The sequence below is a fragment of the Neomonachus schauinslandi genome, chromosome 6 (assembly GCF_002201575.2).
Source record: "Neomonachus schauinslandi chromosome 6, ASM220157v2, whole genome shotgun sequence".
In the NCBI taxonomy this organism is placed as follows: domain Eukaryota; kingdom Metazoa; phylum Chordata; class Mammalia; order Carnivora; family Phocidae; genus Neomonachus; species Neomonachus schauinslandi.
In genome coordinates, this window is record NC_058408.1 from 41274492 (window position 1) to 41301095 (window position 26604).

At 52.6% G+C, this 26604-nt stretch overlaps 1 protein-coding gene across 1 annotated transcript in view; it reads left to right on the forward strand.

The window, feature by feature from the left end:
* KIAA1614 (KIAA1614 ortholog) overlaps window positions 1-26604 on the forward strand; it is a 39093-nt gene that overhangs the window by 10253 nt on the left and 2236 nt on the right. Inside the window, exons 4-9 of the mRNA XM_044916096.1 lie at window positions 2585-2728; window positions 8392-9950; window positions 11740-11896; window positions 13468-13723; window positions 23270-23397; window positions 24097-24461. Of these exons, the coding sequence (XP_044772031.1) occupies window positions 2585-2728; window positions 8392-9950; window positions 11740-11896; window positions 13468-13723; window positions 23270-23397; window positions 24097-24461 (2609 nt within the window). The remainder of the gene's footprint in view (window positions 1-2584; window positions 2729-8391; window positions 9951-11739; window positions 11897-13467; window positions 13724-23269; window positions 23398-24096; window positions 24462-26604) is intronic.

Below are 26604 nucleotides of genomic sequence, written 5' to 3' on the forward strand. Positions count from 1 at the left end.
CGACGGTGTCTGTTCTGAGATGGAATTGCCTCAGCCTCGCCATGCGCCAACGGCCCCAGCCCTTCCAGGAAATTTCCACAAATGTGGGAGCTGAGATGGTGGGGTGTAGTCCGTGATGGGAGGGAGTTGGCTCTAGGGCTGTGTGCCCTGGGCAGAGGCCAGGGCCAGGCGAGACAGGAAAGCCTCGCTTGGATGGAAGAGTCTGAACCTGTCAGGCTGGCAGGGCCGGCACCCCGCCAACAGACCAGCACGATGCAGCGATGGTTCTGGGGTGGGCAGTCACGCTGGGAGAGGCTTGACATCCCCCAGCACTGCAGCCGCTTGCCCCCCACCTCCCGGGAGGAAGAGCCCTTTCCCCTGCAAGGGGCTGGTCAGGGCCAGGACTGCCTGCCCTGCTGACCTTGACTGCCATCTGTGAAGGTGGCTGCCACGCCCCTCCCGGCTCAGCTTGCTACTGCACGGACACCTTCAGGAGCCTAAAAAGCCTTACTTTTGTAATCAGTGGAGAAAGCAGCTTTGTCTGCCAGGAACCAAAGCAGGGCAGCTGATGAAAACAAAAAAAAAAAAGGAAAAAAAAAAAAGAATTAATAGCTCCAAGTAGAAGGAGCAGAAAGGAAGCAGCAAAGCTGGAAAATGGCTTAAAAACCTGGGGGCAAGGCCAGTCCTGGCAGCATCTGGCCAGCTGCCTGGGGGCGCTCCTGCTTGCCCACCAGGTCTTGTGACAAATGCCCTCCGACAGCCGGGGAACCACACTGTCACCGGAAGTCTCCGAGTGTGGGGGCCGGCGGCCGGCGGCTGCAGGGTGTCTCTAGGGCTGGTAACCTCATTATCTGTGCTGTGGGAGCAGGAGCCCCAGGAGGCACAGCTGCTCTCAGCAGAGGGTCGGAGAAGCTGCCTGCTTGGGAAGCTGTGCAAAGTGAGGCCTCTCCTGCCAAAGGAGGCTTCACAGGGCCACAGGCCTGGAAAGTCACTTTCACGTCACTGCAGTAAACCTTCCTGGTTCCAAAACTGTGCCTGGGCCTTGCCAGGGTTCATATGCACAGATGGTGCCTTTATTCTAGCAGTTCTTTTTTTTTCCCTTGAGCTCCAAAGCAAGGTTAGGTGCAAAAGCATGAGCAACAAAGAAAGAAAGACAAAAGCAAATAAGAAGGGAAGAGAATAGGAAAGAAAAGAGAAAAAGAAAGAACCACAGACTGCCTGAGCTTGTCCAAGGATGTCCCAAGGAGGTCTCAGAATTATGCCATTTCCCACTCACATCTGTCATCTGTCATCCAGGAAACTGTTTGGTACCTTCCCCCAGTCAGGCCCCTTTCTTGGGGTCACCCATGCGGCGGGCGAGACAAGGGATTTGGGGGGCTACCGCCTGAGATCTAAGCCTGGCTGAGCCTCTACCTGCCTGGGTTCTCTTTTGGTGGATCCTCCCTGGTGAGGACAGCCCAGCGTATATGACAGTGAGGACAGGGGCAGCCGGTGGGGGATGCTGAAGTCACGTCAAAGAGTGTGACTTCAGCCACAAACACTCTCAGCCTGCCCTGGGATCCAGGGACAGGAGGAAGGAGGAGACAGAGGGTATGGGAAGGAGACAGGAGGCAGTGGGGCTGGCGATCGTCTGCTTTGCTCTCCACTGCTGTTCGACCTTGAGCAGTGCGCCAAATGTTCCTGTCTGCTGCGGAATGCCCTCATCCGTCAGGCGGAGAGCACACCTGCCCTGGGTCAGCCTGGCTGGGGAGAGGGAGCTCGGTGGAGAGAAATGACTTGTCAGTGGGGGGTTGGAGGCTGCTGTTATTCTGTACCCTGGCGCGGGCTGTATGTCACCGTCTGCCAGACAGCTTTGAAAAAGGGCCTCGGCTCTGGACTGCGGCTCTGGACCGGCCCGGGAGGCCGCACATCTGGTAGGTGGGGAGGGCTGGTAGAGGACCCTTATTTTTACAAAAATCGAGCCATTGGCTGACTTGGTGTGGGTCCAGCTTAACTTCTCTGAGCCCTGAGCCGGTGCCTGATGGGTTTGGATTGGGACTGAGGCAAGCAAGCACCAGGATTTATAGAAATGTCATTCCCCCCAAGGAGCAGAATGTGACGGGCTGAGGCCTGATTCCTCGTGTCTGCGGTGGGGGCTTGCATGGGTACGTGTGGGTGCAAAGAGAGGCAGAAGGAGAGAGGGAGGTGATGTGTGTAAAGACCATCTGGCTGGGCACAGGCCCAGTCCAACAACGCCAGGCCCTTCCCCCGTCCTCCCGGATAACTCCCATTGCCTGCCCAGGGAAGGAACAATAGAATAATCTGGAGATTCCCCTGCCCTTCTTAGATCCTCCTGGGATCTCTGCCTCCAGTCCCTGAGCGGATGTCCAAGGTGAGCCAGCTCTCTGGACGTGTCCAGAGATGCTCAGGACCATTGCTCAGACTCCAGGCCCCAGGTCCCCGGCCCCGGGCTGGAGCCCTCTGTGTGGGAGCTGGACAAGGAAGGCTGCACATGCAGGGCCTTTTCCGGCACAGCCGAGCTCAATGCTGTTAAAGCCCTTCTAATCCATGTTATTTTCTTCTAATCCCTCCCCCCGCCTGCTCTGGCCTGTGGGCCACCCTGCAGGACCTTTGGTCCCAAGCCAGAGTCTGTGCTGAGCCCCAGGCCTGAGGAAGCCAAGCATCTGCTGCAGCGTGCCCGCATGAAGGCCAGGACCCGGCCCCTCCGTGCCAGCCATGAGATCGTGCCCGCCGTCGCCCAGGGCAGCCGGTGAGTGGGGCCCTGGCCAGGCTGGCCTAGGAGGGCTGTGGCAGGGAGAAGAGGTAGGATCTAGCCAAACTGCCGCTGCTCGCTCCTCCCTCTGTCTATGTGTGTGGTTCCCACACCAGGCACTTGATTTAACTCATTTAGTTGCTCAACACACCTTGACTGAGTGTCGAGTGTCAAACATTGAGTCGTCAAAGATGAACGACACATAATCCAAGCTCCCTGGAGGGACAGATGTCATGGTCTCCAGGGAGAAAAACAGGCACACAGATCAATACAATTCTGTGGACTGTGGTGTAGGAGAGGTGAGACAGGCATGCAGGGCAGGAAACCTGAACCTCCACCTGGAAAGGACAGCAGAGGCTCTAGAGGCCGTGGCTGCTAAGTCGGGGCTTGAAAGAGGTGTAGATCTTCACTGGGCACATGCTGGAGGCCGGGGGGAGCATCCCAGGGCAGAAACCCTGAGCAGAAACACTGCACTCATGTGGGAGGGAGGGAGTGGCTCGAAGGCCAGAGAGCTCAGTGGAGGCCCGTCAGGGAGGCCTCCAGGCCTACTGAACAATTTGGATGTCTCCAGGAATAGCTAGGAGGCACTGAAGGATTTTAAGCGGGTACATAGCATGATCACACACACATCTCAGTAAAGCTGTTCTGGCCGCCGGGTAGTGTTGGATCTGGGGGCCTGGGGCAGTGAGGGGGCTGAACTGTGGTCCTGGTGAGATGTGACAGGGACAAGGCTGTGGAGACAAGGGATTGCCAAGAGCCAGAAGCAGGCAGGTTTACTGAGGCAGCAGAGCAGTTAGGCTGGTTAAGACTCCGGAACCAGACCACCGGGTTTGAATTCAGGCTCTGCCACTTACTGGCTATACGCCTTTAGGGAAGCTTCTGTGCCTCAGTCTCACACAGCAGAGCTGGCGCTCCTGGGTGGGCCTGACTCGGAGCTGTCAGCCCATGCCACAGTGGGCCCGCCCCAAAGCGGGACATCTGTGCTGTTGAGAAAGCCTCTGCTTTGGTCACCATGATGGGTACGCTGGCTCTGCTGTTTCCATAGCCATGTGACACTAGAGGGAGTGAGGATTCTCAGTGGAACTGGACCGAATGCTCTTGGATGGGAACGCTGAGCCCGCTCACTGAAGGCTGAGAACTGTCATGGCGCCACTGAGGTGACTCCAGCATTCGCAGAGGGCTGAGGCCTGCCTCTGGGTTCAGGGTCATTGCGACCCCTAGGAGAGGGGCTCAGGAAATCCTAAATCCTGGCAAGCGGTGCCCAACAGGCTATCCTTTTATTTCTACATCTGTGCCTTGTCTCCCTCCGCTTGGAGGGCGCTAGTTAGGAATGGGCATGGCTTCTTTGGAGCATCCGAACTATTATTGTCTGCATGTATATGGCCCCCAGAGCCTTAGAGTTACACAGAGCCCTCTGTTCCACTTTCGACAGATCCTTAGGCTGGGTTTTGTAGCCGCAAAATAGTCAAGAGGACGATTTGTGAAACAGACGTGACTGCGTAAAGGTCCTCCTGGACACCTCCTGTGCCCCAGATTCCACGAGCAGCTCATAACAACCCCAGTCACTGACCTTAAAGTACGTTCCCTTTTGTCAGGCTGTCCTCTGGCCATCGAAATGCTATAGAAAGGCAAGGTGACCCACTTTAGCAGCTGCTGTGTCCAGAAAGAATTACTTCGACTTGGCAGCACTGGTGAATCCTCAGAGGGTGTAGCTGAAAAATCAACACCAGATGGCTTGCTGCAGATGCTTCTAAAGGTTATGCTTGTTAGAGCACCCTGGAGAGCCATGCTGAGTTCACAGGGAGATGCCGCACGGGCCCTAGGCCTGAATTGGATGCAGGAGCGCCCCTGCACCCTCCCCTGCCCTCAGCCCAGAGGCATTCCTCCTTCCAAAGAGCAGCTCGGTAGAAGATGGATGGAAGAGTGGGGGCAGGCAGAGCAGTCTCCAGAAGGCCTTCTCTAGCCTCAGTCTGGCTGGAGGTGGCTGGGGCAGGCCCAGACAGACAGGCTTTTCTAGGAGGGGAAGAGGTAGACGGAGCTGCATTTTCTGGCAGCAAACCAATGTAGAAATCCAGCAGCTCCTGGAAACACAGGCTCTTGCCGTTTGGGGGACAGGCACACCGAGGTTGGTGTTCCTAATACCGGGAGGGCAGAACATGACAGCAAGAGGCCTGGGGTCCAAGGTTTGAGCTGGTAGTCTGTCTGCCGTGCCATGGGGGAGGGAGGGCCTTAAGCTGTCAGCCATAGCTGGTTCCCGTGGGGGTGGCAGAGAATCAGTCCTGAAGAATTTCATTCTGACCTCTCAGACCACCCCCTGATTCCAAAGACTAGCTTTATACATCATATTCCACACCCTCAGCAATCCAGACCGTTCCGATCCATCAGGACTGTGAGGCTAGTCAGTGGCTTTGCTGTCAAGGCCCAGAGGCAGGGGATGGTTAGGGATGGCCAGTGACTCCCCCAGGGCACAGGTCGTGTTCACCTGAGCCAGATAGGCAATGCCTTTTACTTATACAGAAAGTAGAGCTGGGAAGGGCAGCCTGCCCGGTCCAGTAAATGCTATGTCTCTGTATAGGCCGCTCCCCCCGCTGGCTGGCATGCTTGAATAGTAATTGTGAAGCATGTATGGTTTCTTCCCGCTGTTATCTGAACTCCTTTCCTTTCAACCGTATACCATATTTGTCCTTCAGTTGGGTAGCTTGGTGAAGGAGCGGGTGAAGGAGGAACTCGCATGAGGGCAGCCTTTTTGAAAGCATTGGCATCCTTCTTCCAGAATCACTGAAGCATCCAGTTAGAGAAAGGATTAGTAAACCCACTAATCACCAACATGCATTTCATTATAAGCTGGTGTGTCCAGGCCCCTGAGCAAACTGTGCTCTGTACAGTATGCTGTCGGAGAAGAGTTTACTTCTCCGTTTGGGGAGATGGGGGGCGGTGGGGAGGGAGAAGGTAAGGTTAGGGAAGGCTTCGAAGACACTTTGAGGACACATGAAGTATGCCAGTATAGATCCTTGCGTATATGGGCGCACTTCTGGGCAACTGGAAAGAAGCCACAGGTCTCCAAAATCCGGGCTCCTGTCTCCAGGTAGGACTAGACCACCAGCATGATCAGTGTCTAGTTCTATTTTTGTGGTTCCATCTGAGGGAGAAAAAATATCCACAGCTTGCTTGTGCAGCTGCTCAGGTGCCGGTCAGCCCGGGAGCTGGGCTTTTGTGGCCTCTCCTTTCGAGGGAGGAGGAGGGACCATGTGGTCATGGCCGTGCCTTCCAGCACTAACATCCTGTGAGTCTGTGCTGACAAATGAGAGGTACAGGTGTTCAGAGGAGGAGATATTGTCATGATGCATTAGTCAGGTTTCTTCAGAGGAAGAACCAACAGGATGTGTGTGTGTGTGTGTGTGTGTGTGCATGTGCGCGCGTGCATACATATATATGGAGAGAGAGAGAGAGATTTATTTTAGGGACTTGACTCATGTGATCATGGCATGGTAAGCCCAAAATCTGCAGGGTAGGCTGGCAGGCTTCAGACTCAGGAAAGAGGAGCAACTCAAATCTAAAGGCGGTCTATTGGCAGAATTCCTTCTTGCTCAGGGAAGAGCTGTATTTGTGCCGTTAGGGCCTTCACGGATTGGATGAGGTCGACCACATCATGGAGGGTAATCAGCCTTATTCAAAGTCCACCCATCTAAATGTTAACCTTACCCAAAAGATGTCTTCACAAAAACATCCAGAAGAATGTTTCACCAAGTAGCTGGGCATAGGCCCAGCTGTCAAGGCCCAGAGGCAGGGGATGGTTAGGGATGGCATCCTCGACTGGTACCAGTCGAGCTGACACACAAAATTAGCCATCACACATGGGATGTCTATACAACAGGTAACATTTTAACAGATAGGATTCAAATGCAGGCAGGTTGCCGGAGTCCAGCTCCAGCCGGGGTGGGTCTCTCGTAGGAAAGGACGGCGTCGGCGAATGAGGAGACACAGACACAGGATCAGGTTGCAAGCATCTCCTCCTGACAGTCTCGGAGGAACTTTATTTATATGTTAGGATATTTTTGTTTTTCCAAATCTTAGATCATTTTCTGGATTACAGCCATAGCCTTCTTTCATTTTTCCTTTGTAATGATTAACATGACCTTTATTGATTTCTGCTTATTGGCTTTCGCTAAAATTAAAAAACAATATGCAAAGAGAAAGGTGCTAGACAGAGCATGACCGTTTTGTTATTTTGTTCTATAGAAACTAATTCTTTGTGGAATTAGTTTCATTATGATTGCTTAGATAAGCGTAACTAAGGTGAGTAGTCACTTTATCATGAAACCCCAGAAATATTCCCACAATTATAAAGATTGCCATAAATAAAATGAAAGAGAATAGCAGGAGCCAGCTGTGGAGTCTCCTGTTTTCAGGATCGTCCCCCATACTTGGACTTTGTTAAACAGCATGAGTAGCTTGGCTCGCGCCAGCAGGTTAAGAAAAAAAGACTCCAGGAAATGGGGCAAGAGGGCTGCATGAGGTGGATGAGGTGTAGGAAGCCTGGGGGTCCTATAAAGTGGGTGGTGGGGGGCAGAGCTGGGAAGGAAAACAGTGAGGAAGGTGGAAGGCCTGTGTTTTTACCACAAAGACTGTGAGCTGGATCCTGTGCCCCCTTCGGGGACAGTGTGACAAGGCTGTGCTCCAGGAGGACCAGCAGACAGGAGGCAGGGAGGCTGGGTAAGAGGCGGGAGTCCAGTGTGAGTGACAGAAAAGGGATAAATGAGAAGAATGGTGTGAATGCCAAACACTGAGCAGTAGATTGATGGGGATGCTGTTGCAGGGAAAAGGAAGGGAACGTACAGTCCTTCCTTAGGTAGCCTATGATGGGAAATGCCTGGAAACTCAGGTTCCTGGCTCCAGGGGGCCCTGGTGTGAGATTTATGTAGATGTTTTCTTGAGCTGAGCAGGACTTGACCACCAGCAGCGTCTCCCAGGGCAAAGGCCGGTGACAGGATGGCTCTTCCTAGCGCAGTCCTTGTCCTCACAGCTTTTCAGAGTGCGAGTGAGGGGCTGAGGAGGGCAGGTAAGTGGGTGCTGGAACAGACAAGATGCAGAGTCCAAGGAGAAACATGGGTGGCATTCTGTCTAAATTTTGTCTGAGCAAGAGGATTAGGAACCCTGAGTGGACACTTTTGGGAGCAAGAATGCTTAGAAACCCTGACTTCAGGTCCCGCACAGTCTCTGTAGAGACTTATAATTCATTCTTCCCATTAAACCTTCATAGCAAATACATCATTGGAACAATTCATCCCTACCAGATGCCCATGAATGCCAGGCTCACTTCCTCTTAAGTGCGCGCACACTTACACATACACATACACACACGCACACACCCCACTATGAGGATTTTGCTCTTATCCATCAGTGCATCCTCTGTTCAATATAATGTTTCATCTTGAATCAGGCAACAGAAGGAAACACAAAATAGGAAGCTCCTACTGATTTCGTTTAGAGCTGGGTTTCAGGATCAAGATGGGCTTGGAAGCTACTCGGGTTTGCTGCCTGACTCCCCAGGAACCTGATGTCGGGTAACTTTGGAGTTGTAGTCATCACGGAGCTGTACCCCATGGTACCCTCCTCCCCATCTTCTGTCTGTGACCTGTCTCCCCCTGTCTCCCCCTTAGAGACGGCCGGAGAAGCCCAGCCCCGGACTCGAGGATGCCCTTTGCCAGCAGAGACACCCCGCAGAACGGGAACACGAGTGACTCGTCCAGCGGGGAGTCCAGCAGCGGGCAGTGGCCCAAGCGGGGCGCCTCCCCATCCCGCGTGCGCTTCGAGGACGAGTCGGCCCGCGACGCCGAGTCCCGCTACCTGGAGCGGCTGCAGCAGCGCCAGCGCCAGACGCGGAGCTGCGCGCTGCCGACGGCGGCTCAGGGCCCGCTGCGCTCCAAGCCCGAGCTGGCCCACTACATCAACGCGGGCTTCGCACGCACCGACGCCGGCCAAGGGCCGCTCTACCGCCTGGTGGGCCGGCCGGAGCGGAGGGGCGGCCCGGCGCCGCCGCCCGCACGGGGCGGCGCCAGGAAGTGCCAAGCCTGCGGCAGCTGCATCCACGACCGACGCCCCGCCCCGGGGAAGGCCGGCCCGGACGCCAGGGCCCTCCCGGAGCGCGAAGCTGCCTGCGGGGTGCCGGCGGAGCCCCCCAGCTCTCGGGGCCCGAGCCCCCCCTTCGGGCTCCTCCCTGCCGAGCCGGGGTGCCTCACGGAATGGATCCGGGAAACGCACATCGGAGACTCGGCGCGCCTCGAGGAGGCGGATTCCGCGCTGGACAGCACGGACACCTCGGACAGCTGCAGGACCGACAGTGAGGAGGCTGGGACCTCGCAGCCCAGTAGGGCTCGGGGCCCAGCCCGAGGCAACAGCCCCCGTCCGCGGGGCTCCAGGCCTCGAGGAGGCCCCAGGTGGTTCTGGAAGGCGGAGCTGCCCCGGAGCCCTCAGGCCCCGCACTACCTGCTGGAGGTTGACCACGTGGAGGGTGCAGCCGAGGTGAAAGAAGGCAGGGGACACCTGCCTGAGGGGACTCTGGTTCCCAGAGAAGAGGCTTTCGCTAAGCCTTCCGTCCTGGAATGTAAAAGGGCTTCCCTGGGCTCCCAGTGGCAGCCTGGCCCAGGGCTGGGAAATCACTGCGTCCACCCGGTGGATTCCCGGGCTCTGAGCAGGACAGCCTATCCCCTGGCCTCTTCCATGATGCTGGGGTCCTCGGCGCCAGGCAGACAGGCCCAGGATGGAGGAAGCCATGAGTCTCTGGAGACTGTCTCTGCTTCCTCCCTGCAACAGAGTCACGCAGAGCCCTCTGCCCTGCACCAGGCCCAGCAGCTGACCTCTTCCCTCTTCCCGGAAGGCTGGGTGCCAACCCCTCCATCTTCAAGGAAAACCACCTCACCTGTGTCTCACAGGAAGGCAGCCCTGGCTGCACCCCGCAGGCTGGGTGAGCAGGGAGAGCCTGTGGACCCACCTCCGCCTCCTTCAAGAAGTGTAGTTCCCAGGACCTGTGAGCTCTCCCCGGCCCAGACCCAGCCCTACGGCCCTGCAGGCAGGCATCCCCAGCTGGGCCTGTCCACCAATAACTGCAGCAATAGCCTGCCTCTGGGGCTGCAGGAGCCCTGGGGAGGGGCCGGCCTCGAGGCCAAGGTGGAGGATGGCCCCTGCAGCCAGGAGCTGCCCCCGGAGAACTGCGGCCACGGTAAGCAGAGACCCCAGGCCAGGCGCTCTGAGTCCTTCCTTACCTTTGATCTGAATCGATGACATAGCTGTGCGCACTCCTGGCAGCTTCTTGGGGCCCTTCAGAGCAGCGGCAGGTGTTCTGGAAGCTATGGGGTCTGTGGGTTGGGTGTAAGACTCAACGTCAGCCTGGATACAGATTAGCCACCTCCTGCGAGGGGAGGCAGAAGGCAGGGAGGCAGGGGGTGTCGCCCTCTGACTGCGGGGGACCCTGAGGTGTGTACAGAAGCACCATACTCTGGCTGCTGGAGGCCTGGACTTTAACGGGGTTTCACTACCAACAGAGCAGGAAGGAGGCCACAGCTGTAGATTTACAATTTGCTTAGAGCAGTCAGTGCCTATAATCACATGGTTGAGACCCTTTCCTTCAACATCTTCATTTCATTCATTCCCTAATTCATTCGTTCAACACTGATTGAGCACCTGTTACATGCCAGGCATGATACCAGGCACTGTGGGGAATGCATAAGTGAATGAATTCAGCGGGAGTCCTGCCCTTGAGACCTTCTGTGGCCAGGCAGACGTGCTATCTGGAGAACACGGTGACCAGCAGGCAGAGCCCTCCCAGACCCCCAGCCCTCCTGGGCAGGCTCCTAGGTTTCAGCAGGAAGGGCTGCAAACGGGTGTAAGGCATCACCTCTGCCGTTGGAAGAGATCCTTATATTGTGGGCCGATCCCGGGCATCAACGGTCATAGGCTCTGATTCCTGGTGCTGTGATCTGGGGTGAGCAACTCAGCCGTTCACTCTTAGGCAGAGATAACAGGTCTGCCCCCCATAGCCTTGCCTTAGTGTGTCCACGACTGTGACAGTGCTGGGGTTGGGGTGGCTTGGGAGAGATCCAGGGCTTGGAAACACAGTGGAGGAGGGCAGAGAGCTGGTAGACCAGGCTGACCTTCCTGAAGATGTGGATGCCAAGCACCCTCCCCTGGTGTGTTGGCCGCCCCCTCTGCTCCACACGGGGACACAGACATTTCCCCTCTCCCTCCCTTGCTGACAGGAGCCTTAAGAAAGCAGGCATTACCCTGAGCTGCCTGCTGCCTGCCCGGTTCTAAGGTGTGGTTTCTTCCGTGGGGTGGGCTCTAGGCCGGCTGCTGGCTGCCCCTAGCCACTTCCTGAGGAGCTTCTATTCTACCAGCTGCTGGCCTTTCTGGGCAGCCTGGCCTTCACCTCCTCAGACTCCTCCTCTCATTAGCCAGGAGGTCCTGGCCACACCATGTCAGCCCTCTGTGCTCCAGGTTCCTCCTCTGTAACCTGGGGAAATAGGAGAGCCTATAGCCTATCTCCTAGGAACCCACGACGTCATCTCTATAGAGGGTTTAATTCCTTGCCTAGCACCGCATACGTGCTCCCGAAATGGTGCCTGTCATTAACGCTTAGACATCACAACCAACGAGACTGTGGTTTGCATCCCAGGAATGCAAAAGTTCCCCTTTCCCAACTATGTCTCTTGTTATAGGAGGCACATGACTTATCACCAGCAGCCCCTTCATCGTACAGATATTTATTAATCACCGACTGTGTACCAGTTGTGGTGCTGGGGGTGGTGGGTCACAGCAGTAAACAAGACCCCTCATTCCCGTCCTGCTGTATGGGGACTCCCCATCATCATCTGCCTTCACTGCTCTCCTGGGGCTCCCGCCTCTCTCCAGCTTCCTCTGGTTCTCCTGCCTCTGTTGTTGGGCATGTCCCCTCCCCTGACCATGACCTGCGGGGATGGCTCAGTGACACGGGAGGGCTGTGGCTGTTGCAGGAGGAGTCCAGGGCTTTCTTAGCCCAGCAGCTGTTGGCGCAGTCAGCTCCATGAGCATCACCCTCTCCCTGGCCTTAGAGGAGTCGGAGTCCAGCCAGGAACCAGTGGGAGGCCTGCAGAGGCCAGGGTTGAGTTCCGGAGGGCAGGTGTCATCCCGGTGAGTGATGAGGGCAAGAGCCCTGACTGCCAGAGGTGGGGGGCTGGGAGGCTGGGCGGAGAAAGAGACCCCCTCCCTGGCATGACTAGCCTCACTACTCCCAAACCCTTAGAGGGTTCCTAGACCTATTCTGGGCATGGCACCTTAATACTCCTTTCCCAGCCACTTTTCGTGTGATGCGCATGCTGGCTCATTCCCCAAGCCTCAGGCTCCAGGTGCTGTTCCGGGCACAGCTGGCCAGACAGTCCCGACCCTCAGGGCGCTCCCAGGATGGGGCTGCCTGAGAGTGCTTGTTTCTGACTCAGGGCTTGGGAACAAGCAGACGCTGAGGAAACAAGCCTGGCATTCACCTTTCCATTCATTCTCTCCTTCCGCGCCGAGGGTCTGAGTCTTCGCCGAGTCCCCAAAGCCTTGGTGAGCCAGGGCTGTGGCCATGACGTTCTTTCCTGCACCACACCCCACTCCTGGTGACACTGGGAGCCAAATCTCCATCTCTGGTGCTGTGTGCTCCCCAGAACCCCAGACCCATACACCCTGTTTCCCCTGACTTCTCCACTAGGGTGGCTGAGAGGCCCCTGACCCAACGGCTTCCCCAGGTCCTCTTCCCGGCACCATCCACCATCCACACAGTGCTCACGCCCACTTTCTTCCTTCCGGCCTCTCTGACCCCCTGGCATGTCCCCTCCAGCTGCTGCACCCCCCTCTCTCGCCTTTCTCCTGGTCTGAGCTGCATGACATCTTTCTGACAACCCCAACAGCCCCGGCGACTCTCTGCCTTCACTCTCGCTCCTACACTTCCTTCTCGGCACAGCGACCGAAGGTACATTCTTGAAAATGCCATTAAATAATGTCATGTCTCCTGCTGAAAACCCCCAATGGCTTTCTTCTCCCACTTGGGATAGAATCCGAGCCCCTTACCTTGGCTTCTGTGCTCCGTGGAATCCGGCCCACCTGCCTGGCCTCTCTGCCCGCCTTGCTGGCTCCGTCCCAGGGCTGGTGGCCAGGCCCCCTCGTGCTCTGGAACACATGGAGCCTCTTCCTGCCCTGGAGCTGTGGCCCCACCGCTGCCTCCGCCTGGGGTTCTCACCTCTGACCTCGCAGGATGGCTCCTCCTCACCATTCAGCTCCCAGCCTGGGTGCCATCTTCTCGGAGGGAGCTGATCTCCCTCTCCCTCTGCTTGACATTTCTCAATACTTGCTGTTGGTTTTTCTCCTTCGTTTACTAGTCTGAGAGTAAGGACCTTGTCTGTCTTGTGTACCACAGACCCCTGTTGTTTCTAGAAGGCACAGAGGCCCGGAAGAAATCCTGAATGAATGAATGGAACGAATGGGTGGGTGAGCCCACAGTTGGGTGTGAGGCCTGGGGTCTCGTCTGAGCGCGTCTCCCGAAAAGCTGCCCAAGTAGAGCATCCTGCAGATGTCCTCTCAGCCTTTCTGTAGCCGGCCGTCACGTCCTCCACAAGGAATGGGTGCTGGCTCTCCTGGGGCCCCCAGGGCCCTGAGGAGCAGTCCGCCCAGGCCCCTGCCCTCCAGCTGTCTCCTGCCCGCTCACGTACCCCCTTGCATTTCAGGGCATTCCCGGGGGTCGGCGCAGGACCTGGCCCGCCCTCCGCTGCCCCTTCTGACAGGAGCAAGAAAAGCAGCAGCCTGGCCTCCACCCTGGGGCTGAAAAAGCTCTTGCTGGCGCTGGGCCACAGCGCCAGGCCCAAGCTGGGCAAGGCCCGCAGCTACAGCGTGGAGCAGCTTCAGTCCCCTGCGCCTGGCCCGGTGTCACATGCCAGCACCCCCAGAGTGAAGAAAGCCCCGTCTGTACAGTCCCTGCAACTGGTGAGTCTGAAGGGCCCCGGCCAAGGGGTGAGTGGCACCAGTGCCACTGGAATGGAAGGTGACAGGAGATGGGAAGCGCTGAGGATGCCACCTGAGGAGCCCAGGTGGGGAAAGGGAAGCCACTGGTCTCCCCGCAGTTGATCCACGAGACCGGGCTCCCCACAGGGGTAGGCAGCACCCCACAGTTCTCTTCTTCCACCCAGCTACCCCATCATGGGCTCTTCCTAAGCTCCTCCTCCTCCTTCTGTCTCTCCCTCAACTCTGCCACCTCTGCCAAGTCCTAGAGGCTACTGCCTGATCATTCTGGAACCTTCTGCATGGCCACAGTGACTCTGTTAGTCTAGCACAGATCACTTCACACCCAGACTAACATGGCAGCCTCCTGACTGGCATCCCTGCCGTGTCTTTCTCCACCTGGCTTCCACGGAGGTCCTTCTGATACGCAGATCTGGTTATCTACCCCCTTGCTGAACATCCGCCGTTGGCCCCTTATCACCTGCAGGGTAAAGTTCAGATCACCTGACGTGGCCAGAAGCTTCTGTGATCTGCCTTCATCTCTCATCACTCTCCTTCCAACACCCTATCCATTATCCTTGACCTTGCTGTTCTGTCATCAGGCCACACACTGACTTTGAACCTTCACCTGAAATGTTTCTCGCACCTTCTCTCCCTGCTAACATCTGCTCATCCTTCAACTTTTCAGGAATTGCCTCCTCCATGGAGCCGTTTCTGGTCCTTTCTTGGGCTGAGCTGGGGGGCCTCTGCTCTGTGTTCCCATCCTGTCCAGTGCTTCCATCCTTTGGGGAACCTGCCACATAGTATTTTAATGGATTTTTGTCTGCCTGCACTCACTGGAGTGTGAATTCTTTGAGGGAACACCCCTTGATCTTTATATTCCCAGTACAGTTTCCCCTGCTGTCCAAATTAGAGAGTTTCTACGAAAACTTCCATCAGCCAAAATGGCATAAACTGAAGAAGCAGTCACCATTAGTTAATATGGGAAATTTTTTGAACACTCCCAGACCCCCTATTTTGGGCTCTTCTCTCGGGTTTTTCTGATCCCCCAGGACACCTCTTGCCGACAGATGCACACATAAATCGAGATAGAGCACGGATGCTCACAGATGCAGTTCAAAGCTGTAGTGGCTTGATGTGAAAATGCTGAGCGTCTTCCTGGGGAAGGAGCTTGGTGGGGCCACGCTCACTGCCCGGGGTCCGCTGCTCCGTGACGGCAAAACTAATGCTGAATGCTAGTTTTGCTTTTCACCTTTTTTCCTAAAAGTGAAAATCCTCCAAATTTCTTCCGGTTAGTGAAAACAGGTCTTTCATAAAGGCAAACGTTTGAAAAGTGGGGGATACCCGTACTGAGTACAATGGCTAGTATATAATACATATTTAAGACACAGCAAATGAACAAATGAGTGAGGGAGGGAGCGAATGAAAGCAGGGCAGCTAGCGGGCCATCTCCCTCCCCGTGTGCCAGCTCATAAACCAACAGCAAACCCACGGTGCGCTCTCAACTAGGTTTCTGAAAACCCTGCTCTGTCCCAGGTGTGTCCAGGGCTCCAGTTTTTCTTTTGTTCCCTGCCCCCTGCCCCTGGGCAGAACAAAGCAGGTGATGTGGTTGGGGCCAACAGAGGCTTCCACTGGTCAGGCTGAAGTAGGGGAGAGAGGGCTGGCTGACTGAAGATGGCCAGTGGTTGTCCTGTACCAGGAGCAGTGCCTTGTATGCAGTCGGTGCTCAATACCTATTTGCTGGATGCATGAATGGAAGGCAAGGAAACAGAAGTCAAGTGATCATAAGCTGGGGAGAAAAGCCTAGGGCGATGCTGTGCTCCGGGAAGTCACCTTTCCCCGGAAGTGAGGTTTGGGCCCTGGGTGTCGGAGCCGGGCGTCCGGGTGGGTCACCATCAGAACTCCAAGCTCTGTAAGCCCCAAGGGCAAGGACGCCGCTAGCCTGGCATAGAGATTGTCGGCGACGCAAGCCGAGTAAGTGGGCAAAGAGAGAGAGCAAGCTGGCCAACCAAGGGTGGGACCACGTGCGGGGAGGACGGAGCAGCAGAGAGAACGGCTCAAGGACTGACGAAAGACTATGCAATGAGAATCCGTCTCCCCCGGAATGTGACACCTCGGATGGGGGCTCCCTCCTTTAGACCAGCTCCCCTTGCCTTAGACTCTCCCACCGCCACGTGTGGGCAGGGGCCGCCCCGGTTTCCTTTTCATTTTGCCCTCCTGCGTGGGCCCTGTTCCCACACCCGACCACACTGGGCTCCTGCGTCCCCGGGCGGCTGTGGCTTTTTGACATTTGACCCCACATCTGGAACGCTCTCCTCTCTCTCTTCTCCCTGGGGAACGCCCCCTGGTCTTTCAGGTATGAGGTAAGCATGACTTCTCCCAGGAAGCCTTCCTGAACTTGGACACGAGGTTAGGGCCCCCTCTAAACCTCTTGATAATATACCTTATTTCTTTTTCTTTTTTTTTTTTATATTTTATTTATTTATTTGAGAGAGAGAAAGAGAGAGTACAAGCAGGGGTGAGAGGGGCAGAGAGAGCGGGAGAAGCAGGCTCCCTGCTGAGCAGCGAGCCCAATATGGGGGCTCGATCCCAGGATCCTGGGATCATGACCTGAGCCGAAGGCAGACGCTTACCCGACTGAGCCCCCCAGGCGCCCAGATAATGTACCTTTCTTCTTGAGAGCATGGATTCCAAATGTGGTAAATAATGTGTGCCATGTTTGTTTAAAAGCCTGTCTCCTTCTCCACCGCCCCCACCCTCACAATAGCCCCCTCACTGGGTCAGTTTCTAGAACACAGATCTATTCTTGTCTCTCTTCTGATTAACATCATTCCAGTAGCTCCTTAGCAGGCCATATAAGGTCCTTCCAGGTCTGTCCCCTGGCTCCAGCCCATCTCCTGTCTGCAGCCTAACCACCCAAACCCTGTTCCGGAACATATGCTTTCTGTCATCTCTCCATGTCCTTGCACCTGCTGTTTCTTCTACCTGGAGCACCCTTACTGGTCTTCACCTGGAAAGTTCATGCTTCAAGCCTCGCTCAGGTGTCATTTTCTGCAGTGTCCCCAGACCTCCTAAACTGGAGTCTCTCTCTGCTTCCCTGCACGTCCATCTTTTAGCCTGGCACTTACAGCAAGTATTTAGGGCTGTTAACTCATCTGTGCTCAACCCCACCCCCAGTGGTGGGTGAACTCCTTAAGGGATTTTTGTCTTGTCTACCTTTTTATGCACAATGTTTTAAGGTGCATACTGAGATAATTCTTTTAAATTCCAGTATAGTTAACATACAGAGTTATATTAGTTTCAGGTGCACAATATAGTAATTCAACAATTCTATACATTACTCAGTGCTCATCAAGATAAGTGTGCTCTTAATCCCCTTCACCTACTTCATCCATCCCCCCACCCCCTTCCCTCTGGAAACCATCAGTTTGTTCTCTATAATGTAGAGTCTGTTTTTTGGTTTGTTTTTTTGTCCATTTGTTTGGTTTCTTAAATTCCACATGTGAATGAAATGATATGGTATTTGTCTTTCTCTGACTGATTTGACTTAGCATTATACTCTCTAGATCCATCGATGTTGTTGCAAATAACAAGATTTCATTCTTTTTTATAGCTGAGTAATATTCTATTGTGTATATGTCACATCTAATTTATCCATTTGTCTGTCAATGGACACGGGGACTGCTTCCATAATTTGGCTATTGTAAATAATGCTACAGTGAACATAGGGGTGTGTGTTTCTTTTTGAATTAGTGTTTTCATTTCCTCTGGGTAAATATCTAGCAGTGGAATTGCTGGGTAATTCTATTTTTCCTCTTCTATTTTTTGGATTAGTTTGAGAAGAATAGGCATTAATTCTTCTTTAAATGTTTGGTAGGATTCACCTGTAAAGCTGTCTGGTCCGGACTTTTATTGGGAGTCTTTTGATTACTGATTCAATTTAATTGCTGGTAATCAGTCTGTTCGAGTTTTCTATTTCTCCCTGATTCCGTTTTGGAAGGTTATATGTTTTAGGAATTTATCTATTTCTTCTAGGTTGTCCAGTTTGTTGTCATATAGTTTTCCATACTATTCTCTTATAATCCTTTGTATTTCTGTGGGGTCAGTTATTTCTCCTCTTTCATTTCTGATTTTATTTGAATCCCCCCCTTTTTTTCTTGGTGAGTCTGGCTTAAAGGTTTATTGGTTTTGTTGATCTTCTCAAAGAACCAGCTCCTGGTTTCATTGATCTGTTTTATTGGTTTTTTAGTTTCTATTTCATTTATTTCTGCTCTAATATTAATTATTTCCTTCCTTCTACTGGTTTTGGGTTTTGTTTGTTCTTTTTTCTAGCTCCTGTAGATACAAGGTTAGGTCATTTATTTGAGATTTTTCTGGCTTCTTGAGGTAGGCCTGTCTTCCTATAAATTTCTCCCTTAGAACAGCTTTTGCTGCATCCCAAAGATTTTGGACCATTGTGTTTTCATTTTCATTTGTCTCCATGTATTTTTCAATTTCCTCTTTGATTTCTTTTTTTAAAATTTTTTAAAAGGTTTTTTTTTTTTTTAAGATTTTACCTATTTATTTGTCAGAGAGAGAGAAAGAGCACAAGCAGGGGGAGCGGCAGGCAGAGGGAGAAGCAGGCTCCCTTCTGAGCAGGGAGCCCAATGCGGGACTCAATCCCAAGACTCTGGGATCATGACCTGAGCCAAAGGCAGATGCTTAACCAACTGAGCTACCCAGGTGTCCCTGATTTCTTTCCTTTTTTTTTTTTTTTAAGATTATTTGTTTATTTTAGAGAGAGAGAGGGGAGAGGGCAGAGGGAGAGGGAGAGAGAGAATCTCAAATAGACGTCTCACTGATCACAGAGCCCATGTGGGCTTCAATCCCAGGACCCTGAGATCATGACCTGAGCTGAAATCAAGAGTCGGTTGCTTAACTGACTGAGCCACCCAGGTGCCCCTCCTCTTTGATTTCTTGGTTGACCCATTCATTGTTTAGTAGCACGTTATTTAACCTCATGTATTTGTGCTATTTCCAGATTTTTTCTTGTGATTGATTTCTAGTTTCACAGCATTGTGGTCAGAAAAGATACATGGTATGACTTCAGTCTTTTTGAATTTGTTGAGACTTGGTTTGTGACCTAATATGTGATCTCTTCTGGATAATGTTCCATGTGCACTTGAAAAGAATGTATATTCTGCTGTTTTAGGGTGGGATGTTCTGAATATATCTGTTAGATCCATCTGGTCCAGTGTGTCATTCAGAGCCACTGTTTCTTTGTCGATTTCCTGTTTGGATGACCTGTCCATTGATGTTAGTGGGGTGTTAAAGACCCTTCCTATTATTGTATTACTAGTGATTACTTCCTTTATGTTTGTTATTAACTGCTTTAAGAATGTGGGTGCTCCCATGTTGGGTGCATAAATATTTACAATTGCTATATCTTCTTATTGGATTGTCCCCTTAATGATTATATATAGTGTCCTTCTTTGTCTCTTGTTACAGTTTTTGTTTTAAAGTATATTTTGTCCAGGGGTGCCTGGGTGGCTCGGTTGGTTAAGCAGCTGCCTTTGGCTCAGGTCACGATCCCAGGGTCCTGGGATCCAGCCCTGTATTGGGCTCCTTCCTCAGTGGAGAATCTGCTTCTCCTTCTCCCTCTGCCTGCCACTCCCCCTGCTTGTGCTCTCTATCTCTCTCTGTCTGTCAAATAAATAAAATCTTAAAAAAAATAATAAAGTATATTTTGTCCAATATAAGTATTGCTCCCCCGGCTTTCTTTTCACATCTTTTTGTATGATAAATGTTTCTCCATACCCTCACTTTCAACCTCATGTGTCCTCAGGTCTGAAATGAGTCTCTTGTTGGCAGCAGGTCTTGCTTTTTTCTCCATTCCACCAACCTGTGTCTTTCGTTTGGAGCATTTAGTCCACTTACATTCAGAGTAATTATTGATACACATGTACTTCTTGCCATTTTGCTACTTGTTTTATGGTTGTTTTTGTAGTTCTTTTCTGTTCCTTTCTTCTCTTGCTCTTTTCTCTCGTGGTTTGCTGGCTTTCTTTAGTGATATACTTGGATTCCTTTCTCTTTGTTTTTTGCATATCTATTACTGGCTCTTGATTTGTGGTTACTGTTAGGTTTATAAATAACATCTTCTGCATATAGCAGTCTGTATTAAGTTGATGGTCACTTCAGTTTGAACCCATTCTTTACTCCTCTCCTCCCTACTCCACATTTTAAGTATATGGTGTCCTACTTTACATCTTTTTACTTTGTGAATCCCTTGACTCATTTTTATAGATATACTTAATTTTACTGCCTCTGGGCTTCCTACTTTTCTTACTCCTACTTAAGGCCTTTCCTTTCCACTCAAAAAGTTCCCTTCAACATTTTTTGTAGGGCTGGCTTACTGATCACGAATTCCTCTAACTTTTGTCTGGGAAACTCTTTATCTCACCTTCTATTCTGAATGATATCCTTGCTGGATAGAGTACTCTTGGCTGCAGGTTTTTTCCTTTCAGCACTTTGAATGTATCATGCCCCTCTCTTCTGGCCTGCAAAGTTTCTGCTGAAAAATCAGCTGATAGCCTTAGGGGGTTTCCCTTGTATGTAACCGTTTTCTCTTGCTGCTTTTAAAATTCTCTTTATCACTACTTTTTACCTTTTTAGTTACTATGTATCTTAGTGTGGACTTCTTTGGGTTGATTTTGTTGCGGGTTCTCTGTGCCTCCTGGCTCTGAATCTCTGTTTCTTTCTTCTTTTTTTTTTTTTAAAGATTTTATTAATTTGAGACAGAGAGAAAGAGAGAGAGCACATGAGAGGGGGGAGGGTCAGAGGCAGAAGCAGGCTCCCTGCTCGGCAGGGAGCCCGATGCGGGACTCGATCCAGGGACTCCAGGATCATGACCTGAGCCGAAGGCAGTCGCTTAACCAACTGAGCCACCCAGGCGCCCTGAATCTCTGTTTCTTTCCCCAGATTCGGAAAGTTTTCTGCCTCCTTTTCTCTCTCTTCTCTGTCAGGGATCCCTATAATGAGAATTATATTATGCTTGATGGTGTCACTGAGTTCCCTAAGTCTATTTTCATTTATTATTATTATTTTTCTCTCTGCTGTTCAGCTTGATTACTGTCCATTACTCTATCCTCCAACTCACAGACCCATTCTTCTGATTCCTCTAGTCTTATTTATTCCATTTAGTGTATTTTTAATTTCAGTTATTGAATTCTTTATCTCTGAGTAGTTCTTTTTTATGTTTTCTATCTCTTTGGTAAGGGTCTCATTCAGGTCCTCCACTCTTTTCTCAAGTCCAGTGAATATCTTTATGACCATTACTTTATTTATTACTATTTTTATTATTATTATTATTGGAGAGGGAGAGAGAAAGGGGACAGGAGAGACAGAGGGAGAGGGAGAGAGAGAATTATAAGCAGGCTCCATGCCCAGTGTGAAGCCTGATGCGGGGCTCGATTTCACAACCTGGAGATCATGACCTGAGCTGAAATCAAGAGTCAGACACTTAACCATCTGAGCCACCCAGGCATCCCTGACCATTACTTTAAATTCTCTGTCAGGCATATTACTTATCTCTGTTTCATTTAGCTCTCTTGCTGTGATTTTGTTCTGTTCTTTCATTTGAGACTTATTTCTCTGTCTCCTCATTTTGACTAACTTTGTGTCTGTTTCTTTGTGTTAGGAAAGTCAGCTATGTCTCCTGCTCTTGAAAGTGGTGGCCTTATGAACAAGAGGTCCTGTAGTGCCCTGCAGTGCTGTGTCCCCTGTTCATCAGAACCTGGTGCTTCAGGGGGGTCTCCTCTGTGTGTTGCGTGTGCCCTGCTCTTGTGGCTGAGCTGCTTTTGCCTTCAGTCCAGTCGTCTGCAGTGGCTCTCTTTGCCTGTTGTGGGCGGTGTTTGGTCCCTGCAGTGTTAGTGGGCCACTGTTGGGCTGCCTTAGACTTGAGTTGAGTCAGACCAGGCATTTGCCAGAGACGCAATAGTATTGAACTACAGGGTGCTTTCTCTGTGTTGCCCCGTGAGAAGCTTTTGTTGGTGGGACTGCTGGGGCCACAGTCTCAGGCTGGTATATATGGTTATCTTCCCCTCTCCCCAGGGCAGGAGTCACTGTCGTGGCTGCTTTGCACACTGCCAGACTTACGGCACCACTTTGAATGGGCTCTGGCCAAGGGCATATCGGAGGGGGCATGTGCACAAGAGAACAAGGGGATATGCTGCGCTGTTAGCAAGTTAGGTGCAGAGTGTTGGTGCTGTGCTGGTTCTCCCAGCTGTCCATGTGTCTAGGCTGGGGGGCAGGGGAGGGAAATGGTGCCTGCCTGCTCCTTTGTTCCTAGAGAAGTCTCCCAAAGATCCCTGCCCTTCCAGCACAGACTCTGAGATTAGTAAAAAATCTCCCTCCCATATACCCCAGGTGTTTTTCAAACTGCTGCTTCTCCATGCTGTATCTCAGTGGGGCTCTTTGCTGTGCAGTCTCTTTAAGGGCAGGGACTCAGTTTCTTATCATCTTCCCAGGTCTCCCAGAGCCAAGCCCACTGATTTTTAAAGTTCCATTGTTAAGCGCCACTGATTTTAGGAACTCCTGAAATTAGGCCTCTCTGGTTTTCAAAGCCAAATGTTATGAGGATTCATCTTCCCTGTGCAGGTTCCTCATGCCTGGTATGCCTGGTGTGAGGGTCTGGTCCTCTCCTCTCCGCCTCTCTCTGCACCCAGTGTCCCTCCCTCCCTCTGATGGTCCTGCAGATTCATTTAGCTCCTGAGTGAATCTCCACCCCTCCTACCCTCTTCGAGGTGGACTCTTCTCTACATTCAGCTGTAAAGAGTCTGTTCTGCCAGTCTTTGGATTGTTTTATGGCTTATTTACACTGATATGCATGTTATCTAATTGTATCCATGGGGTGAAGTGAGCTTGGGATTGTTGTACTCAGCCATCTTTCCTGGAAGTCCTCAGATAAAAATTTTTAATATAAACAATCATAAAAGGGATACTAAAGAATCACGAAGTTTTAATATTTTAACTCTAAAATCGTATTTATTACTCTGTAATTAATTTGCTTTCACCTTTTTCTTAATGAGAACATTAGATTTTCTTAATCAATGAAATTATTAGTATTCTAGTGCTAAGTTATTTTAGCCAAAAACGAACCTTCAGATCACCTCTATAGGACTGTCTACTTGAGTAAATTATGGTGATTCCTGATGGGCACTTTGAAGTAGTGACAAAAGCTTGTATCATTACTTTCTTAAAAATCCCTCAGGCTTGGGGCACCTGGGTGGCTCAGTCGGTTGAGTGTCTGCCTTCAGCCCTGGTCATGGTCCCAAGGTCCTGGGATGGAGCCCCACGTCAGGCTTTCTGCTCTGCGGGGAGCCTGCTTCTCCCACTGTCTGCCTCTCTGCCTACTTGTGCTCTCTCTCTCTGTCAAATAAATAAATAAAATCTTAAAAAAAAAAAAAAAAGCCCTCAGGCTCATGGTTAGGGTCAGGTCTCAACCCCCAGATGCTGTGGCTTTTCTCACCTGCAATATTGAACCCTCACCACCAGGTATCACCATCTCACCAACATCGGAAAGCTGCCTCCTTTCAGAACCTCCATTCTTTGCTGAGTGGCAAGGGGGACCGGTCCAGCCTCTACATGGTAGGGGAGCCGGGACACCACAGTGCAGTTGGCCGGTAAGAGTTGGCAAGTGGTGTGGGGGGTAAACTCAGCATGGGCGGTGGAGCTGTAAGCCTAACTCCATCCTGCCTCAGGTGCCACAGGAGTCTTGGAGCCCACATCTCAGTGCCTTGCCCCGTGCACCTGAGCTCTGAGAAGGTGTGGAGTTGGTGGAATGGGTAGAGTTGGAAGGTTTGATTTTTCCATCCTTCTGCTGTCTGATGACATCCTAAAATTGGGATGTTCAGAGAGCTTCCTTAGCCCACCTGAAGATCTGATTAGAGATCCAGAGATGGGGCCCCCAAAGAGGCACTTGACCTGTGACCCTGTCTAGAGAACTCCCACCCCCTGACGAGACCCTCTAGGCTAGCTGCTCTTATCTGGGGCTCCATGGAGGCACCTCAAGTGGCCTGTTCACTCCTGGAAATGTTATATAATATCATAGCTTTGGTTAGATTCTCAGAGCGGTCTCTGCACCCACAAAGATTTAAAATTGTGTTTCTGTGTTGGGGGGTTGGGTAGCAGGGGGCTTCTGGTCCTGCACCAGGCTTTGTGGAGCCTCAGACCGCTGTGACAACCCTCCAGTCTTGTTCCTAGCATGTTGTTTTTGCTGGTTGGAGCCAGTCAAGAGGCATCCGTCATCTTTAAGGCAGGGAGTGATTGGGCCCCGGTGCCCAGCCCTCTTTGCACTCACTCTGTCTCCGGTCCCCTGGCAGACCAACCAAGGCCTCACCCCGACGTGCCCTCAGTGTGGAGGACGTGAGCACCCCCAGCCAGGTGCGCACGGTGGGCCGCGTGGTGGAGGTGTTCCCAGATGGCACAACCCAGCTGCAGCTACAACGCTCCCCGGAGGGCTCTTTCGGCTTCTGCGTGGCCTCCGGGAATGGGCGCCGGGACTCAGGTATGCCCCCTCCCCTTTTCTGGACTCCATATCCCTGGGGCCTTAGCAGACCACTTTTGGCTGTGGGCATTTCCAGTCTGTGGCTGAGACGCGGAGCTCCAGACTCAGACAGCCTCGTAGCGAAAGGACTGGAATTCTCCCTTCAAGGGCTCTTTGGGAAGTGTCAGGTGTGGGGCTGGAGTGGGTAGGGATGGCGAGCCTGACTCCACTGCCCCTCTGTTGTCTGCTGACATCCTGAAATCGGAATCGGGCCGCCTTTTTGCTGGAGCGCCCAGAGGAGGCTGTGCTTGCTGGTTCTCAGGAGCCCTTTGATGCGGCTGGTGCGTGTAATGGTTCCCTTCCTCTGGCTGCTGTCTGGCCACATGCAGTGAGCCGCCTGGCTATGCGTCCGGCTCCCTCCCGCAGCGCTGGCTCCAGGGGATGATGTTCTGGGGATCCTGCCCTGGCTGCCCTCTGCTGAGCAGGGTTCAGTCCTGGGCGGTGATCTCCTAGGTCAAAGTCATGTAACCTGGAAAAAAAAATCTGCCTGTTGCCAGGTTTGCAGACTGCAGCAAGTTCTTACCTCTGTTCCGTCTTTCATTGTTTCAGTGAGTTTGCACGGAGCACCTACTAGGTGTTTTAGATACCGGCTATAGGGCAGGAAATGGAACAGGAAAAGATCCTGTCCTCAGGAGCCCACAGTCCAGGGAGGGAGATAGGCTGTACCTATAAAAAGGTATACATTTTTATATATTATCCAAATAAGCTGCCAGATAGCAGAGGGTATGAAGACACGAATCCAAGCGAAGCAGGGTGAGGGCCTGAGAGTGGGAGGACAGGAGTGCGGGTGGGGCAGCTCTTCTGAGTGGAGGTGTCTGGAGAAAGAGCAGTCCAGGCCCAGGCTGGAGGGTGGGAATGAGCTTGGCTGTCAGAAGAGCTGCAGGGTTGATCTGCACAGAGCTGCAGTGGGGAGAGAGGGCACTGAGCTCAGGAGGGCGGTGCCTTCCCCACCCCCTGAGCTGGGAGGCGGCAGGGGCTTGGAGCAGGGACCAATGTGCTCTGATTTGCACTTGGAATGGGTGTCGCTGCCCGGCTGGCCGCCCGACTGTGAACAGACGCTAGCGGGTCGAAGGTGGACCAGGGAGACCCCTTGTAAAGCTATTTCGGTGGAAAGACTTGCCGGCGGTGGCTCGGGCTGGGGAACCAGTGGGGATGTGAGAAGTGCTTGCAGTCAGCTTGACTTGAAGGCAGTTTGACGCAGTTTGCTGATGGTTTTACTTGAGCGTGAGAGGAAGAGGCCGAGTTTCTCCCCACTCTGGACCTCAGGGGGGTACAGTGTCTGTCCTCACAGGGAGATGGCGTTTGTGAACTTATACTGATCATCATAAAGGGCTAGTGGGCTGTTAGCTACTCCACCCTTTCCTTTAGCCTCCCCGTTCCTCAGATGAGGGGCGGCAGGCCTCCCAGAGGGGCAGAGGGTTAGGTGACATGGCACGGTTTGTACTCCAGAGCCTCTGCTGGCTGTGTGACCTGAGCAGGTCACTTACCCTCTCTGAGCCTCAGTTCTCTCATCTCTAAACTGAAGATACTCAAACCTGCCTGGAAGAGTCAAAAGGAACGTCCAGTGAGGTACATGGGAAAGTGCCTGGCACTTTTCTTCCCTTCCCTCTTCACAAAGAGAATTTGTATTTGGGGAACAGAACTCCGACAGGGAGCCCATGATCTGCACCATCTGTCCACGTGAGGTCACACACAACCAGGCGTTGTGCTCTGCCCTTCATCTTCCCCCCAAGTCCCGCTAGGGCGCTTTGCAGACAGTCGTGGAGTTGATGTCTGGTGGGCAGCGGTCTCTAATGACCAAGAGCTCCTTGGGCTCTGCCCTGCCCCGCCCCCCCCATGGCACCCCGCACCTGGGTCGGTACGAGCTCTTCCCTGTCCTGCCCAGGTGGTGCCCTGCTCCTGCCGCCGTTGGCCATCGGCTATCCCGCAGAGATCCCCAGGCCCACGGAACATGGCTGGTGCTAGTTCCTCCTGGCCGCAGAGCCTCCTCCAGCAGCCACAGGTCACTCCTGCTGGGCCTCAGGGGGGCCGTGAGCTGGGGCTAGTCTGCATTCCTGGCTAAAACGTCCAGGCGCTGGGGCTAACTTGCTGGCTGTCACATCTGATGCTGTGCGAGCATATGGGAACAGCAAGCTTGGCCTCTGGCTTCTGAGCACCACACAGCGATGATCCATGCTGAACAGAGGCCATTTCCAGCAGACAGTAAATACCAACAACAGCAGTCTGGTCTGTCATATTTTTGTCACAACGTTCTGTTGTGAAGCCTACCCCAGGGTCTCCCCCA